This window comes from Bufo bufo, chromosome 2 (assembly GCF_905171765.1).
Source record: "Bufo bufo chromosome 2, aBufBuf1.1, whole genome shotgun sequence".
Taxonomy (NCBI): domain Eukaryota; kingdom Metazoa; phylum Chordata; class Amphibia; order Anura; family Bufonidae; genus Bufo; species Bufo bufo.
The window spans coordinates 167625020-167644899 of record NC_053390.1 but is presented as its reverse complement, the minus strand read 5'-3'; the positions used below and the strand labels follow the sequence as shown (position 1 = coordinate 167644899).

Here is a 19880-nt window from a genome sequence, read left to right as displayed (position 1 = left end):
TGGGAAGGTGGAAAGCCGAGTGCGGACAGCAGTACAGAGGAGGAGGGATCTGAAGCATTGTAACAGGCTGGAAGAGGCAGCGGGGTGGCAAAAGGTAGAAGGCAGGCCACACCAAACAGGTCTGCAACTGTTCCCCGGAGCACACCCTTGCGGAAATCTCCTTTGCCAAGGGGTAGTTGTTCCGAAGTATGGCATTTTTTTGAGAAAAGTGTAGACGACAAAAGAATTGTAATTTGCAACCTGTGCCTAACAAAAAATAGCAGGGGCGTGAACACTAGCAACCTCACCACCACCAGCATGATCCGCCACATGGCATCAAAGCACCGTAATAGGTGGGCCGAACGCCTGGGTCCACATTCTGTGTTTGCGGGTCACACCACTGCCTCCTCTTCCCCTGTGTTACGTGCTGGCCAATCCCCTGTCCAAGACACAGGCCTGAATGCCTCCCGCCCTGCACCTGGACCTTCGCAAGCCCCATCAGTTACCACATCCACTTCCGTGTCCCAGCTCAGCGTACAAATGTCCTTACCCCAGGCATTTAAACGTAAGTGCAAATACCCAGCCACCCACAGGCCATAGCACTAAATGCACAGCTTTCCAAATTACTGGCCCTGGAAAAGTTGACATTTAGGCTTGTGGACACTGAGGCCTTCCGCAGCCTGATGTTGGCGGCCGTTTCTCGTTACGCAGTCCTCAGCCGCCTCTATTTTTCAAGGTGTGCCGTGCCCACCTTACACCAACATGTGTCCCGTTACATCACACGTGCCCTGATCAACGCAGTTACTGGGAAGGTCCATTTAACCACGGACACATGGACAAGTGCAATTGGCCGGGGACGCTACATTTCCTGACGGCACACTGGGTGAATGTTGTGGAGGTGCTGGCAGAGAAAACAGGAGAAGCCCGTCCTCAGTGCACCTAACTGTTCATTAGCATATGGATTAAAAGAACTTTTTCTCCAGAATGAAGTGAAAGATATCATTACAGTCAGCTGAGCTAGCCTTTATTTTGATCACCATATCTGGAGTTGTGAATGAACTTTTCCCCCTAATATGAGGCAATTGCTAATTACCTTATACTGTAGGTTTATCTTTCCTTCCTTTATAAGGGTTGTCTCATGAAAAATTTTCTTTGCAAATAAAAAAAAGTTCATTATAATAAGTAAAATCAACAAACCATACAACGTTCACAGTTTTCCTATATTCTGTGTGCAGTGATATTTTATTGTAGAGGATAGTTTATTGAACCGGTTGCATTTTTTGACCACTGTATTCCTTATAATTGTTTTTTTTTTCTTTAACACATATTCTACAGTTTTTAAACCAGCACCTGGTTCTGAATACTTTTGTAATTGCATGTAGTTAAAAATGTTGTATAGCCAGTGAGTTATTCAATAAAATGTATCTGTATAGCGCCACCTGCTGTTTGTTCTTTTGCATATTTCTCCATCCACCTCACTAAGGTGGTTGCACATGCTCAGTTTAAATCTTCAACTGCCACCAGCCCTATATATTGTTAGAAGCTGTGATCGTTACAGGGAGAGAGAGCAGAAAGGAAACACTCCACGAAGGTACATGTCCCATAAGCTCCCAGCCTGAAATAAATCTAGAAGAGTAACTGGAGCAGTGAATGTGGAGATTTCTGGATCCATGTGAGGTACAGGGCTGGTTCTAGTTTTGTTAGAAAGAGATTGTCACATACTATATAATGTCTGTTTTTCATGTTTTACGTTAGTCATGGCATAAGTCCATTAACGGGGTTTTCCCAGACTTTTGTACTGATGACTTATCCTCTGGATAGTTCATCAGTAGTGTTAAGCGAATTGAGCTTTGGATCATAGATCCGAAGTGAATTTGCTCAAGACTTCATTTGAAAGCTGTACCGAGATTCATCTCCATACAGCATTCAAATGTATGGGCTCTGACAAAGCAAATTCATTATCACCGAAGTCTCGCGAGACTTCAGTGAATAATTTCAGATTGTGATTTTTAAACTTGAAAAAAACATTTTAAAACAGGAATCCAAAGTCGGCTTCGGTACTGGCCGTTACCTCGAATTTCCGTACAGCATTGAAACAAAGTTTTTAGCGACTTAGCGATCTAAGTCTATTTAGCGATCTATGATCTGAAGCTCGATTTGGTCAACACTAGTCATCAGTATCAGATCATTGGGCGTTCGACACCCAGGCCCCCCACGATCAGCCTTTTGAGCACTATGCCCTTCTCTCAGCTTTTTATTAGGCCGGTGACGACACGTTGGTCTGTCATGTGGCCTAGGCACAGCTCAGCCACATTCACAGCGATATCAAGCACAGCTGCTATACAGTACAATGCTATGCTTGGTAAGCTGCGAGAAGGTCACAGCGCTCACATTAAGAACATTAAAACAAAAGTACAAATCATAGGTGCTACACAAATGCAATTTATTAGCCCAAACCAGGTGGACAGTATCATGACTACAGTGGTTGGTAAAGGTCCCATAAGTCTTAAAGGGCTCAGACCACTCTTATTACAGCTCTGGATGTAATAGTTGTTATAGTTGTTAAGTTATATACCTCCCTGACAGAGAAAGATGACTGGTGCGTGCTCATTAACTATTAAACAGCCTATAATATATTCATACATAGCCCTAAAGCCTTTCCATCCTCCTAGTTTTTTTTGTGGCTGAACATTAATTAGTACAAAAGTTATTAAATGTTTCATAAAAATTCTACCTAAATCCTTTAAAAGTCATTACATAACAAAAATCAATAGTCTGTGGAGAAGTTGCTTTTTACGTAATGTCTCTGTGTTGGATGAAATTGCCTGAAACTACTGATGGTGGAATAATGACTAGGACAACAACGTTCACTGGGGCACTGAATTTGTATGTCTTTGAAAACTCAATGTCGGGTTCCAGTTGCTATTAACAGAGTATGATCCCTCGTCTCATTCCATCAGGTCGCTAGTGGAAAGACTATCCATTCAGCATATCAAAGCTCATTTGATTCATTTGCTTGCCTTGACCTTCATGTTTTGATGTTCCATGATCAATCTGCAGTGAGATATCCTAATCATTTCTGCAATTCAAAGGAGCTTAATTCAAACTATTACAATTCCCATCATGACTTAAATCCATGAGCAGCAGGGGAGACCCGTTCTTCAGCTATGTTTTCATCTTCCTTTGGTAGTAAACTAAGTTAGGATTTCAGGGTGACCTATTTTTCTTTTTTTAAATATAGATTTTAATTTTATTGGTTAGTCTTTTCCTTGCAAATAAAACAAAGTTCATTATAATAAGTAAACTCAACTAACCATAAAACGTTCACAGTCTTCCTATATTCTGTGTGCAGTGATATTTTATTTAACTAGTTGCATTTTTTGACCACTGTATTTCTTATAATTGATTTTTTTCTTTAACACATAGTACAGTGCATTTCTTAGAAATGCTCATTCAAGGGGAATGTATCACCTTACTCTTTCAACGATATAATGATTTTTTTTCCTTTTTTTTTACAAAATATACATAGCAGATTATAGTAAAAGGGAGAGCATTTTATATTCAATGCATCATTGTTCTAATGTGTTTTCATTTTTCTCATTCTATTACGGTAATGACTATACAATATTTTGGGGGACATCATGCTACTTTGAGCGGTGAACAGCAGGTTTAGACATTTTATTTGCAACTAGGACTTGGACATTGAAAGCCTCAGTCATACAGTGACCCATTGATTTCCAAGGAAGAGTGTTGTGGTCATGCTTTGTGCATGGAGGGGAGGAGAAGGAGCAGCTAAGTTGCCCCCATCACCCATAGTCAGTGCTGGATCCTGTTTCATCTACTTTGGCTTTATAGTAGAGGTATTACTACTCATAGTTATTAGATCAGTTGTCCTTTCATGACAAGGAGATAACTCTTGCCCCTGCCTTTTTGTACATGGGTGGAATTGATGGCCTATTGGGAGTGCTCAGTCACTAAAATTAAGACTTTCTTTTTCATTTAAAAAGGTAGTAGAACATGGGTGAAGGTAACATAAAACATTATTTTATACTTACTTTATTGTAAGACCAAACTAAAAGTGAATATGTCTCTTTTTAAACAATATGGGTAAAATGTATCATCCTCCCTGGGGGTTTTAGACACCGCTTGCCACTTTTCAAAGCAGTGAGTGTTGTTGGGCTGGCATAGGCAGCCCACCACATTTATTATAATCTATGCCAGGAAACTGGTATATATTGTAGCAGAAAGCTATAATATAGCTTCCTTGCTGGTGTAAATCTCTGCTTTGCGCACCAATGGTAAACTAATCTTAAGAGGTGTTCAGGCAATAGGCAGATTCTCTACCATGTATATAACCATAAAGTACAGGGCACATAGGAACTGGCAGGATTTGTCATTTGATATGCAGCCTTTCTCTAAACAAGGGACCTTGCTTATGTTGTGATTGGCTAAAAAGGCATCACACGACACATACTGACAATGCGTCTCTGCTTTGGACTCATTCCTCCACCTCCATTCCATTATACTGGCAACAGAAAAGATTTTGGGCCTCTATAAAAGCATGGTATACAGTGCCCTTATACCCCGCTAAGTATATTTTATTTGGGAAAACATGGTGAGAGGTTCTCTTTAACATGAAAATTTGCTCAGCAACAACAATCATCTTTATTCCATTTAAGAATTAAATTAAAGCTTCTTACATACAAATAAATACTTTCTCAATATTTCTGCTCATGCAAGCTGTCTACCAGTCTGTGCCACTGTAAACCAGGGATATTATATTCAACTTCACTTCATGTTAATGGTTACATACTTTACGGTATTATTTGTAAATGGATTATTCTGGAAAGATGCACTGAAATAATACTTACAGGAAAGACTAAAGCAGCAGTGTCATTAGATTAAGTGATTCAATTACTATAGAGATTTATATAGGTTTCTGCTAAGCATATTGCAAATGTATATTTTATATTAGCGCCTGATAAACTGATATTAAATATTCTATACTACAGCTAACAGTAACTATTTTGCCTGAATAAATATTAATTAAAATGTGATGTCTATGGAGGCAGCTCCTCTACATTCTCATTGTATGAGCTTCAATTTTTATTTTTCCATCTCTTTGTTTCAAAGGTCATACCAGTTTTCTTTTTCCACCATATCAGAAAACTTACTTTTTGCAGCACGCATTGTATTTTTGGGGTACATCTAATGTATTGCAACATTTTTAAAACAAATTTTTGGGTGATGGCGTGAAAAAATGATTCCACCAGTATGTTTAGGGTTATGCATGTCCAGTGTTGACTGTGCGGTAAAAACGACATGCTACATTTATTCTGTGGGTCAGTACAATTATCAAGGTACCAAATTTATATAGTGTTTGTTGTTTTTCATTACGTTTAATAAAATTCAAAAGCTTTTTTTTTTTAAAAAAAAAAGATACCTTATGGAGACTGTGTTAGCTTTTTTTTATTATATATATATATATATATATATTTTTTTTTTTCTTAATTTTCTTTTATATATGTTGCTTTTTTCTATATATTCTTAAAAACATACTCTACATTTTTGAGGGGACTTCAACTTGCGATTTTCTTGCACTATTCACTTCTGTATTACAGTGTATAGAGAATTTACCAGTAGGAGCACATGGCAGGACACCTGCTGAAAGGTCAACTACTTGGCACCCTGCAATTACGCCAACTAAGAGCTCCTCCCTGTGTCTAACTGCTCAGGTGCTGCAGTCGCAGTTAAATGTGGCATCTGAGGGGTTAAACTACCAGGATCAGAGTTCTCTCTGATTCCAGCAGCAAGATCAGGGCACCAGCACAGCTCCTGACCCTGTGCCCTCATAGCATTGTGAAAGCAGAAAGTGCAGCCACTTCAACAATAATGTTGAATTAGATTGCTTTGTTATCAGGTTGTATGAACAAAAATACAATATTTTAAACATGGCAACTAATATCGCTGCATTTCCTGCTGTCACTTTAGCAAAAACAGTCAATGCCATAAGACATAAAAAATGCATTATCTTTGTCAGTCAAAGAAATATAACTGCAAAACTTTCAGCATCGCTCTTAACTGCTTTTCTAATATATGACATTATTTTATGTTTTTGGTGGTAACTGGTATTGCTGATTCACACGACTATGAACAGTCCGTGAAACACAGCCCTAGATTTGGCCATATCTCCCGAACCATCCGCGTTTCCCCTGACCCGAACTGACTGTATCACAGTGATTTATGATACAGTCACTATCTGATCGCGCGTCTAATGTACTATACATTACATTAGACCCATTATCAGATTAGACCTCACTGCATTATAAATCATCAGGATGCAGTCAATTTGGGTCAGTGGAGGCGCGGTAGGTCCGGGTGATGCGGCTGAACATGGTCCGTATTTTGTGGATCGATCACGATCGTATGAATCAGCCCTAACAACTGCCTTGTGTTGGTGAACTTATTATAACATACTCATGATTTATCCTCGTATTTACTCTGCACCCTGGATGTACATCTTTTATCTTTTAACACCAGAGAAAAAACATGCTGACATAAGTATAACACAATTCAAAGTAAGAATGCAGGCATACACCATGAGGTATAGACACAAGACAGTAACAGTATAAAGGACTTCTTCAAGTAGGTGCATTCCTATTTTAGGAACATTCAGTAACAGATTAGCATAATGATGCAGTATGTTAAATCAAGGGTCCCTGGGTCAGTTGGGAATGCAAGGAAGAAAGAGCATGGGAGGCACCATGGGCACTATACCTTCTGGACTATTCCTTATTATCTTGCATGCACGTCTTTTGTGTTCATAAAATAAGAACAAGCTTAGCTTACTTACTCTTTTAGTGAGCTGTGTATCCATCATGAAATTGTGAACATGTTTCTCTGCTTTGGTAAGTTCTAGCTTTCTTGCAACCACAGCTACGACAAGAGCAGTACAACCAGCACCCTGAAATCAACAGGACAAAAGAACCATCAGTTTAATGCTAAGAAGTGCTATACTGCACCACGTATTATCATACTTTAAAGTGTATGTCCACCTTTAGCATTTAGGTAGCTTTGCAACTAGCCTTGATTAAAAATACTGCTTTGTGTCTACAGCTCCTATGCAGGTCTATGTACAGTATCTCACAAAAGTGACTACGAACATATGACACTCTGATACAATGTAAAGTCGTCAGTGTACAACTTGTATAACAGTGTACATTTGGTGTGCCTTCAAAAAAACTCAATATTATGTGTGGCCACCATTATTTTCCAGCAGTGCCTTAACTCTTTTGGGCATTGAGTTCACTAGAGCTTCACAGGTTGCAACTGGAATCCCCTTCCACTCCTCCACGATGACATCACGGAGCTGTTGGATCTTAGAGACCTTGCGCTTCTCCACCTTCCTTTTGAGGATGCGCTACAGCTGCTCAATAGGGTTTAGGTCTGGAGACATGTTTGACCAGTTCAGCACCTTTACTCTCAGTTTCTTTAGCAAGGCAGTGGTGGATAGAAGTGTGTTTGGGGTTGTTATGATTTTGGAATATTGCCCTGCAGCCCAGTTTCCCAAGGGAGGGGATCATGCTCTGCTTCAGTATGCCACAGTACACGCTGGCATTCATGGTTCCCTGATACGTAGTGAACTGTAGCTCCCCACAGCTGCCAGCACTCATGAAGCCCCAAACCATGACACTCCCACCACAATGTTTAACTGTAGACAGGACACACTTGTCTCTGTTCTCCTTACCTGGTTGCTACCACACATGCTTGACACCATATGAACCTAATAAGTTTCTCTTGGGCTCATCAGACCACAGGACATGGTTCCAGTAATCCATGTCCTTAGTCTGCTTGTCTTCAGCAAACTGTTTGCCGGCTTACTTGTGCATTATCTTTAGAAGAGGCTTCCTTCTGGGACGACAGCCATGCAGATGAATATGGTCTGAGCACTAACAGGCTGACCCTCCACCCCTTTAACCTCTGCAGCAATGCTGGCAACACTTATATGTCTACTTTGAAAAGACAACCTCTGGACAGGACGCTGAGCATGTGCACTCAATTTTGTTGGTCGACCATGGCGAGGCCTGTTCTGAGTGGAACCTGTCTTGTTAAACCGCTGTATGGTCTTGGCCACCGTGCTGCAGCTCAGTTTCAGGGTGTTGGCAATCTTCTTATTGCCTAGGCCATCTTTATGTAGAGCAACAATTCTTTTTTTCAGATCCTCAGAGAGTTGTTTGCCATGAGCTGCCATGTTGAAATTCCAGTGACCAGTATAAGAAAGTGTGAGGGTGATAAAACCAAATTTAACACACTTAACACAAATTCACCCTGGACACTAAAGAGTTACATGACACCTTGGAGGGAAAATTGCTAATTGGGCACAATTTGGCCATTTTCACTTAGGAGTGTACTCCATTTTATTGCCAGCGGTTTAGACATTAATGGCTGTGTGTTGAGTTATTTTGAGAGCACAGCAAATTTACACTGCTATACAAGCTGTACACTGACTACTGTACATTGTATCAAAAGTGTCAGATCTTCTGTGTTGTCCCATGAAAAGATATAATAAAATATTTACAAAAATGTGAGGGCTGTACTCACTTTTGTAAGATAATGTATCTGCATGGTGACATACTACAAACCATCCCTATGTAGAGTCTGATTCTGCTGTCACATTGCAATGGCAAATGTATCCTTTACAGCAAAATAAAAAATGTGAACACAAAAAGTGAATCATTTAACATCAAAATATTTATATTAATAGGATGCTATACATTTTTGCACAGAATAATAATTTAGCACAGATGTTACCCGACCAGGCTCCAGTGCCACGTCTATGTGGGCAATCCCAGCTGTCTTAGGTGTGGTTGCTTGCTACAGTATGTAACTGGCACTGCCTGCATCCTACCTTGCGTAGATGGGCAGATTGTCGGGAACAAGCGTTTGCAGGAACACTTGTTCCCGATAATCTGCCTGATTACCGGGCAGTCTAAATCCACCTTAAGACTACTGCAGTGAAGTCCAGATCCCAGTATATGTTTTAAAGAGTGAAGACTTGGGAATCCCTTAATGTTCAAGTACACATTGGTCTAAAGTTGACCAAAACAGACAATTTCAACCAAAATTATCAGTCGGGTGAAATTTAACAACAAATGTTATTTTTAGCTGACCAATGACAGACCATCTTCATCTTAAAAGAAGTTAGCCGTGTTTGAAATTTTTGTCTTTGAAAGAAAATTCTCTGAAAGATCTTTCATCCATTTTCACTTTACATATATGGCTAGTCTGAATAACTGTAATGGCCAATATGGACTAAAATGTGTAGGGCTGTGTCTGCAAAATGGTCGTTCGACAGATGACTGCTTGTTCACCTGCTCTTCAACCATCACTCGGCTTCTATCTAAAGTGTAGGGCAACCTTTAAGGTTGCATTAAACAGCCCAATGTGGCAGATGATTGTCGGGAGGGAAGAGTTCCCTCCTGGCAATCACCTGCTCGCTAGCGGAGGAGACGGCTACTATTACATGCAATCTCATCTGCAGTATGGAGTGGAGCAATCGATAAGGCATTGCTCGACCCCATGCTGTATAGTGGTTTGCCGGCAGCAGATCTTGATTAGGCCCCAGGAGCTGCCTCCTGCAAACGATTAGTTTTTAACATGTAAAAAGATTTGGTTGATCAAGCACGTTCATTGGGCAATCGGCGACAGTATTACACCGCCAGATGATCGCTAACAAGCGTCCATGCCAATGCTCGTTAGCGATTATCTGCCGAAAAAATCGGGCAGTGTAATACAGGCTTTGGACTTTGCAACTTGGTTTAGCCAGAGCAAATCAGATTGCAGCTTAGAGGGTTCGCTGCAAATGTCAGCATCACAGCAGAACATGCACTACTTTATTTATTTTATACAAGGCTACAGCTTAGGTTTAGAAGTGGTTATTAACATAATTGGATGGAGATACATAAACAGCGCAGTGCCAGGACAGGCTTCTGCAGTTCAAATGCAAAATCAAATGGTCATTAAATTTGATGTTTTAAATCACTTACTTTCTAAGGATATAACAATCATTACAATTAAAGCTGATATTGGTATATAATCTGGAGCAGGGACTAGGTGTCTTAACAATACATACTTTTTTTTTATAGTTTAGGCTCCATTGTTTTAATTCCTTACTGAAACAACTTATTTTCAGAGAAGCTGACAAAGTGGACCCGCCATCTTTCCTGAATTGTCTGTTTTAGCAACTATTTGCATTCCCCATGTAATAACGATTAGGGAGCATCTATTCTTATCACTCTATGTTGTGTCATTCCTTCAATACTCCTGCTCAAAGTTTATGAATGAATTACTGGCAGTTTGCGAAGAAGGTCCAGATGGGGTGTTACCAGTTGAGGGTGTGTCCCTGTACAGTTTGACACTATCCAATCAGTGCTGCCAGTGTCAGACTGTGCAGGGACACCCCCACAACTGGTAATACCCATCTGGACCTTCATTGCAAACTGCAATCTAATTACACCAGCTATACCAGTAAACCATTTGGTAACATCATGATTGAATTACATGATTTTTTCCCTTGGATGTTATTTATTGCACACAGGGGAGGATTGGCTATACACCCTACAGGGAAATTTCCCAGTGGGCCGATGCCCAGGGGGTCGCCTGTAACCTCCTCACGGCCGGCCAGTGGAGGTTTTCGGGGATGTATTTTGTTTCTGCTGGCATTATTTTATGATGGACTGTGGTATTTGGCTCTGTTGGGTGGTATAATGTGCTCTAATATCGTATTACTGGCACTGCCTTCCATCAATTTGGAACCGACTTCAAAACTTTTAGTATATTTTCCAGGGCCATTTTAAGTTCCCAGTCTGCCCCTTATTGCACATTCATGCCACTGCACAAATTTAGCATGTATATCTGTGGGAACTACTAGTGTGAACATAAGTTACAAGTGTGCCAGGGTGCAGTACTGAATTAGGATCCTTTTTTTGCTCAACACTAGGAGGAGCTTTTTGTGTTTGTCATCTGAGATTCATTGTACATGGACAGTGGGTTATTATATTGTGTTGTGTATAATGAATTGCAATGCAATTTTCTATAATATGATGTATTTTTAATGGCATATCATAAAATATATTATTTTTACCAGTAGGATAGTGCTTTATGGATTATTCCACAGTTTTTTTTTACTTTGTGTTTTTATTGTTTGGTGGATTCAAGACGGGGGGGATTTTCCTTTTTTTTAGTTTTGTTTTTTAACTTCCAGCCTTCCCAAAGCCATAACATTTTTATTTTTCCATTTGGGACAATTTGTACTTTCCAATGGCACAATTTATGGTTGCATACAATGTAGTGAGAATCGGAAAAAAATGCTCAATTTGTATTTTATTTTAACTTTTGTGAAAGGGGGAACTAGGGAATTTTTGAACATGCAATCATTAGATTGCTTCTCTCATAGACTCCAATGCATTAGAATTTGTGTTCGGCCTCATGCACATGACCGTGCCATTTTTTTTGTGGTCCGCAAATCGAGGATCTGCAAAAAACGGAAGCTGCCCGTGTGCCTTCTGCAATTTACGGAACGGGCGACCCATTGTAGACATGCCTATTGTTGTCCGCAAAATGGACAAGAATAGGACATGCTATATTTTTTTTGCGGGGCCTCGGAACGGAGCAACGGATGCGGACAGTATCTTTTGCGGCCCCATTGAAGTTAATGGGTCCGCACCCGAGCCGCAAAAACTGCGGACCCGAAAAACGGTCGTATGCATGAGGCCTTCCTATGTAGCCTTGCCACAGGCAGGGGCTCCATGGGAACCTACGTGTGACAGCCTCGGGTCCTCAGGAGGACCGAGGCTACCACACACATCATCTGACATCCCCAATCCTCGATAGGAGGAGTTGGTGCACAGCTGGGAGCACACGCTCCTGATTTTTGACCTCCCAGATGCAGTGGTCACATTTGAGTATAGCATCTGAGGGGTTAAATGTGTGCAATCGAGAGTGTCAGGCAGCATAGTGAGTGGCATGGCAGTGGCGGGCACGGACCGCTGACCTAACACTGGCCCTGTCAGTCAAGAAGAGGTAGGGGCTGGCAAAAGATGCAGGAGGAGTAAGGATGCAAAGAATGGCTTGGACCCACCCTGGAGCACTTACATGCTCATTGGCATATGGATTAAAATAACTTTTTATCCAGAATAAAGCAACAGATCACTAAGTGAAAGGTATAATAACATTTAGCCGAGCTACTACTAGAAGGCATGGTGTCTGGTTAAGGCCTCTTTCACACTTGCGTTGTCCGGATCCATCGTGTACTCCATTTGCCGGATCCGTAACACCGCAAGTGAACTGAAAGCATTTGGAGACTGATTCGTCTTCAAAATGCGTTCAGTGTTACTATGGCAGCCAGGACGCTATTAAAGTCCTGGTTGCCATAGTAGTAGTGGGGAGTGGGGGAGCAGTATACTTACCGTCCGTGCGGCACCCGGGGCGCTCCAGAATGACGTCAGAGTGCTCCATGCGCATGGATGACATGATCCATGCGATCACGTCATCCATGCGCGTGGTGCGCCCTGACGTCACTCTGAAGCGCCCCGGGAGCCGCACGGACGGTAAGTATACTGCTCCCCACTACACTTTACCATGGCAAACAGGACTTTAGCGTCCTGGCAGCCATGGTAACCATTCAGAAAAAGCTAAACGTCGGATCCGGTAATGCGGCGAAACAACGTTTAGCTTAAGGCCGGATCCGGATTAATGCCTTTCAATGGGCATTAATTCCGGATCCGGCCTTGCGGCAAGTGTTCAGCGCAGCATGCCGCTGTATTTTCTCCGGCCAAAAAACGTTCCGGTCCGGAACTGAAGACATCCTGATGCATCCTGAACGGATTTCTCTCCATTCAGAATGCATGGGGATAATCCTGATCAGGATTCTTCCGGCATAGAGCACCGACGACTGAACTCTATGCCGGAACAGAACAACGCAAGTGTGAAAGAGCCCTTAACAGTGAGTTCCCTGGTGACAGATTTATTTTAATTCCATTATATATCTTTAAATCTCGTGTTTTGTTGATGTCAGACATCAAAACATAGGTTAGTAAAAGAAAATAAGCCTTTCTACTCCCAAATAAAAGGACTAGGTGAATGTCTCCCTTTGCAACACAGATGGTTTCTTAGCTACCAAAGAAATCCAATCCCTGAAGATCATTGTCTATTACTGAACATCATTGCCTGACAATGATTTTATATGTCTCTAGACTGTTCCTAGAGTTCCCCATTCCTAAAGTCATGAATGTTATAAATGTGGCAACTCGGAAGCTTGTGCAGAGTGCCCATGTTCTCTAACTAGGAAGAAGAGACGTAACTAGGGTTGTTTCGGGTATCGAACTTTCGATACCCAGTCGATAATTTTGTCCCGGTATCGATATGATACCGGGATTTGCCTTTTATCGATACTAGGCTGTGGTACTGCACAGACCAGTATCAGAGAACATGAGCTCGCTGCTCTCAGCGTGCGCCATGTTCCCTCAGCAGCACGGGGAAAAGGAAGCAGTCTCTCCCTCCCCGTGTGCTGCCGCTGCCACTGCCACCAATGAGAGTGCAGAGGGGCAGAGGGTCTGTGGCCACTGCGCCACCAATGATAACTAACGTTTAATACATTACAAATACAAGCGGCAGAAACACATTGCCGGCACCCTGCCTCTGACAGGGCGCAGCGATCCGCAGCAATTAACCCCTCAGGTGCCGCCCCCCAGAGGTCGGGTGCCGGCAATGCACCTTAACACAGAACATCATGCATGCACGGCGGGATGATTGGCCAGGCACCGGAGCGGTGCGCGCCTGATCACTGAGCGGTGCGCGCCTGATCACTGACCGCGGCATAGAAGTGGTTTGCGGCGGGTAAAGTAGCGCATCGAGTCCCCGCGCTGCTGTGGCCTACGGGGGCCGAAGAGATCCAGCTTCAGGCCGGCTCTATAAATATATCACATGATCCGCCCTGTCTGATAGACACCATAAAAAATAAAAACTGTGTAAAAAAGCCATTTATGTCACCTTACATCACTAAAAGTGCAACACCAAACAATCAAAAAGGTGTATGCCCCCAAAAATAGCACCTATGTAGACACTAAAACATGATATATTTTTTGTTTAAAAAATGCTTTTATTGTGTTGAATGTCAAAAATAAATAAAAAAGTATACATATTAGGTATCGCCGCGTCCGTAAAAAACTGCTCTATAAAAATACCACATGACCTAACCCCTCAGATGAACACCGTAAAAAAAAAAAAGTGTAATAGCAAGCGATCAAAAAGTCATACGCACCCCAAAATTGTACAAATCAAATCATCATCTCATCCCACAAAATCATACCCTACCTAAGAGAATCGCCCTAAAAAATAAAAAAACTATGGCTCTCGGACTATGGTGACACTAAAACATGATCTTTTTTTGTTTCAAAAATGATATTAGTGTATAAAACTAAAATAAATGAAAAAAAAGTATACATATTAGGTATCGCTGCGTCAGTAAAAACCTTCTCTATAAACATATCACATAATTTAACCCCTCAGGTGAACACCGTAAAAAAAAAAAAACAGGGTCAAAAAGCCATTTTGTCACCTTACATCACAAAAAGTGTAATAGCAAGTGATCAAAAAGTCATATGCACCCCAAAATTGTACCAATCAAACCGTCATCTCATCCTGCAAAAATGATACCCTACCTAAGAGAATCGCCCAAAAAATAAAAAAAACTATGGCTCTCAGACTATGGTGACACTAAAACATGATTTATTTTTGTTTCAAAAATTATATTAGTGTATAAAACTAAAATAAATTAAAAAAAAGTATACATATTAGGTATCGCTGCGTCAGTAAAAACCTTCTCTATAAAAATATCACATGATTTAACCTCTGTGTCAAAAAGCCATTTTGTCATCTTATATTACAAAAAGTGTAATAGCAAGCGATCATAAAGTCATATGCACCCCAAAATTGTACCACTCAAACCGTCATCTCATACTGAAAAAAATTAGCCCCTACATAAGACATTTTCCCCAAAAAAATATATATATATGGATTTCAGAATATGGAGACACTAAAAAGTGCCTTTTTTTCAAAAATGCTTTATTATGTAAAACTGAAAAAACCCCAAAAAGTCATATTTGGTATTGTCGCGTCCGTAACAACCTGCTCTATAAAAATAGCTCATGATCTAACCTGTCAGATGAACGTTGTAAATAACAAAAAATAAAAACAGTGGCAAAACAGCAATTTTTTTGTTACCTTGCCTCACAAAAAGTGTAATATAGAGCAACCAAAAATCATCTGTACCCTTAAATAGTACCAAAAAAACTGCCACCTTATCCCGCAGTTTCCAAAATTGGGTAACTTTTTTGTAGTTTCTATTCTAGGGGTGCATCAGGGGGTCTTCAAATGTGACATGGCAAGTTAAAATTATCCCAGTGAAATCTGCACTCCAAAAACCATATGGCGTTTCTTTCTCTCTGCGCCCTGCCGTGTGGCCATACAGTAGTTTTTGACCACATATAGGGGGTTTCTGTAAACTACAGAATCAGGGCAATAAATATTAAGTTTAGTTTGGCTATTAATCCTGGATTTGTTAGCGGAAAAAAATGATTAAAATAGAAAATCTGCCAAAAAAAGTGAAATTCTGAAATTTCATATCCATTTTCAATAAATTCTTGTGGAACACCTAAAGGGTTAACAAGGTTAATAAAAATCAGTTTTAGATACCTTGAGGGGTGTAGTTTCTAAAATGGGGTCACTTTTTTGGAGTTTCTACTCTAGGGGTGCATCGGGGTGGCTCCAAATGGGACATGGTGTCAAAAAAACAGTCTATCAAAATCTGCCTTCTAAAAAACATATGACGTTCCTTTCCTTCTGCACCCTGCCGTGTGGCCATACAGCAGTTTTTGACCACATATGGGCAATAAATATTGAGTTTAGTTTGGCTATTAATCCTGGCTTTCTTAGCGGAAAAATATGATTAAAATTGAAAATCTGCCAAAAAAAGTGAAATTCTGAAATTTCATATAGAAACATAGAAACATAGAATGTGTCGGCAGATAAGAACCATTTGGCCCATCTAGTCTGCCCAATATACTGAATACTATGGATAGCCCCCGGCCCTATCTTATATGAAGGATGGCCTTATGCCTATCCCATGCATGCTTAAACCCCTTCACTGTATTTGCAGCTACCACTTCTGCAGGAAGGCTATTTCATGCATCCACTACTCTCTCAGTAAAGTAATACTTCCTTATATTACTTTTAAACCTGTGCCCCTCTAATTTAAAACTGTGTCCTCTTGTGGTAGTTTTTCTTCTTTTAAATATGCTCTCTTCCTTTACCAAGTTGATTCCCTTTATGTATTTAAAAGTTTCTATCATATCCCCTCTGTCTCTTCTTTCTTCCAAGCTATACATATTAAGGTCCTTTAACCTTTCCTGGTAAGTTTTATCCTGCAATCCATGTACTAGTTTAGTAGCTCTTCACTGAACTCTCTCTAGAGTATCTATATCCTTCTAGAGATATGGCCTCCAGTACTGCGCACAATACTCCAAGTGAGGTCTCACCAGTGTTCTGTACAGCGGCATAAGCATATTCATTTTCAATTAATTATTGTGGAACACCTAAAGGGTTAACAAAGTTTGTAAAATCAGTTTTGAATACCTTGAGGGGTGTAGTTCCTAATTTAGGGTGACTTTTTTGGAATTTCTTCTCTAGGGGTGCATCAGGGTGGCTTCAAATGGGACATGGTGTCTAAAAGAAAATCTATAAAAATCTGCCTTCTAAAAACCATATGGCGTTTCTTTCATTCTGCACCCTGCCGTGTGGCCGTACAGCAGTTTTTGACCACCTATGGGGTGTTTCTGTAAACTAAAGAATCAGGGCAATAAATATTGAGTTTAGTTTGGCTATTAATCCTGGCTTTCTTAGCGGAAAAAAATGATTAAAATGGAAAATCTGCCAAAAAAAGTGAAATTCTGAAATTTCATATCCATTTTCAATTAATTCTTGTGGAACACCTAATGGGTTAACAACGTTTGTAAAATCAGTTTTTAATACCTTGAGGGGTGTAGTTTCTAAAATGGGGTAACTTTTTTGGAGTTTCTACTCTAGAGGTGCATCAGGGTGGCTTCAAATAGGACATAGTTTCTAAAATGTGGTAATTTTTGGGTGGTTTCTATTATGTAAGCCTTACAAAGTGAGGCTTACATAATAGAAGCTTTACAAAGATGGCCGCTAGAACATTCGCAATACCCAGTCCCCATAGCTCTGTGTGCTTTTATTGTGTAAAAAAAACTATTTTATACATATGCAAATTAACCTGAGATGAGTCAGAGCTTGAAAATTTGACTCTTCTCTGGCCACACAAGTAAGATATGACTCTTTTATGTTAATTTGCATATGTATCAAATCTTTTTTTTACACAATAAAAGCACACAGAGCTATGGGGACTAGGTATTGCGGATGTGCTAGCGGCCATCTACCACCCCCTGTCCTCAGCTCTATACCCAAAATCCCGGTGACAGGTTCCCTAAACTTATAAGCCTTCTAACGTCCCCCAAAAATAAAATGACATTCACAAAATAATCCAAACATGAAGTAGACATATGGGGAATGTAAAGTAATAACAATTTTAGAAGGTATCACTATCTGTTTCAAAAGTCGAGAAATTTAAATTTGGAAAGTTGCAAATCTTTCCAAATTTTTGGTAAATTTGGTATTTTTTTATAAATAAAAATAAAATATTTTGATTCAAATTTACCACTGTCATGAAGTACAATATATGATGAGAAAACAATCTCAGAATGGCTTAGATAAGTAAAAGCGTTTTAAAGTTATCACCACATAAAGTGACACATGTCAGATTTGCAAAAATCAGTCTAGTCCTTAAAGGGCTTCTGTCACCCCACTAAAGTCATTTTTTTTTTGTTGGGCTAGTTAAATTACTTATCCTGCGATATATGAAAATATAATGGTATTACTTACTTTGATTCAGCAGTTTCTTCTAAAAACAAACTTTTATAATATGTAAATTAGGTCTCTACCAGCAAGTAGGGCGGCTACTTGCTGGTAGCAGCTGCAGAAAACCGCCCCCTCGTCGTGTTGAGTGACAGGGCCAGCCGGGATCTCCTCCTCCGGCCAGTCCTGTCGGCATTTTAAAAATCGCGAGCCTGTGTTCATTCTGCGCAGGCGCTCTGAGATTAAGAGGCTCGCCTCCTCAGAACTCCCTCAGTGCGCCTGCGCCGATGACGTCTTCTATTTCGGTGATGTCATCGGCGTAGGCGCACTGAGGGAGTTCTGAGGAGGCGAGCCTCCTCAACTCAGAGCGCCTGCGCAGAATGAACACAGGCGCGCGATTTTTAAAATGTCAACAGGGCTGGCCGGAGGAGGAGATCCCGGCTGGCCCTGTCAATCAACACGACGAGGGGGCGGTTTTCTGCAGCTGCTACCAGCAAGTAGCCGCCCTACTTGCTGGTAGAGACCTAATTTACATATTATAAAAGTTCGTTTTTAGAAGAAACTGCTGAATCAAAGTAAGTAACACCATTATATTTTCATATATCGCAGGATAAGTAATTTAACTAGCCCAAAAAAAAAAAAATGACTTTAGAGGGGTGACAGAAGCCCTTTAAGGTGAAAATGGCCCGATCCTTAAGGGGTTAAACGTTAATTATCATTGGTGGCGCAGTGCACCCTCCCCCTCCTCCCCAGTATTAAAAACATTGGTGGCAGTGGCCACAGGGTCCCCTCTCCCCTCCTCATTGGTGGCAGTGGCAGTTCTGATCGGAGCCCCAGCAGTGTAATCCTGGGGCTCCGATCGGTTACCATGGCAGCCAGGATACTACTGAAGCCCTGGCTGCCATGGTCAGCTCCCTGTTGCTGTGTGCACAGAGCACAGGGCAGCAGGGACAATGTAAGATCCTATTCACCCCTAATAGAGCTCTATTAGGGTGAATAGGACAAGGGATTAAAAGATCCCAGGTTCTGGCCCTTAAAGGGGGAAATAGTTATTAAATAAACTGTAAAAAAATACATAAAAAAATACACCAAAATAGACTAAATCACCCCCTTTCCCAATTTTACATATAAAATATATAAACAATAAATAAATAAAATATTACATATCGCCACGTCCAAAAAGTCCAAAATATAAAAAAATCTGTTATGCGGTGAACACTGTAAAAGAAAAAGAAAGAAAAGAAAAATAGTGCGATTTGGCATATTTTTTTTTAGTCACCTTGTCCCCCCAAAAAATAGGATATTATTATGGGCCGGACGTTCCATAAAATGCGGAATGCATGCAGCTTTTTTTTGCGTTTTATTTTTTTTTGCGTGGTATTGAATGGTATGGAGTATTGCAATACTTTTTTATGGTATCGAAACCGAATAAAAATTTTGGTATCGAAACAACCCTAGACCTAACCATTCTCAACATTATAAACCAGGCATCCTCAAACTGTGGCCCTCCAGCTGTTGTAAAATACAACTCCCACAATGCCCTGCTGTAGGCTGATACCTGTAGGCTGTTCGAGCATGCTGGGAGTTGTAGTTTTGCAACAGCTGGAGGGCCGCAGTTTGAGGATGCCTGTTATAGACTATTCAAAATCCTCACTTTAACCACTTCACAGTGCTTTTTTCCCCTTTCTTTACTAGGTCAATTTTTTATTTTAGTAATGTGCCTACCTAACTGCAAATAACTATTTATTTTTTGAACCAGCCTTAATAACTTTGAAATAATTTTTTCCAGGACACCTTAGACCTTTCTTTTGTGTTATTAAAAGACAAATGTAATATTTTTAAAAAACATATATATTGAAGGAAAATCTTCTAACAGCATTTTTTGGTGCAAATTTGATACACTATTGCTGTAG

General features: G+C 40.5%; 1 protein-coding gene across 1 annotated transcript in view; it reads right to left on the bottom strand.

Annotated features, from left to right (window-relative positions):
• Positions 1-19880, bottom strand: part of KCNN2 (potassium calcium-activated channel subfamily N member 2) — a 281298-nt gene that overhangs the window by 61380 nt on the left and 200038 nt on the right. Inside the window, exon 5 of the mRNA XM_040421640.1 lies at positions 6833-6943. Within this exon, the coding sequence (XP_040277574.1) occupies positions 6833-6943 (111 nt within the window). The remainder of the gene's footprint in view (positions 1-6832; positions 6944-19880) is intronic.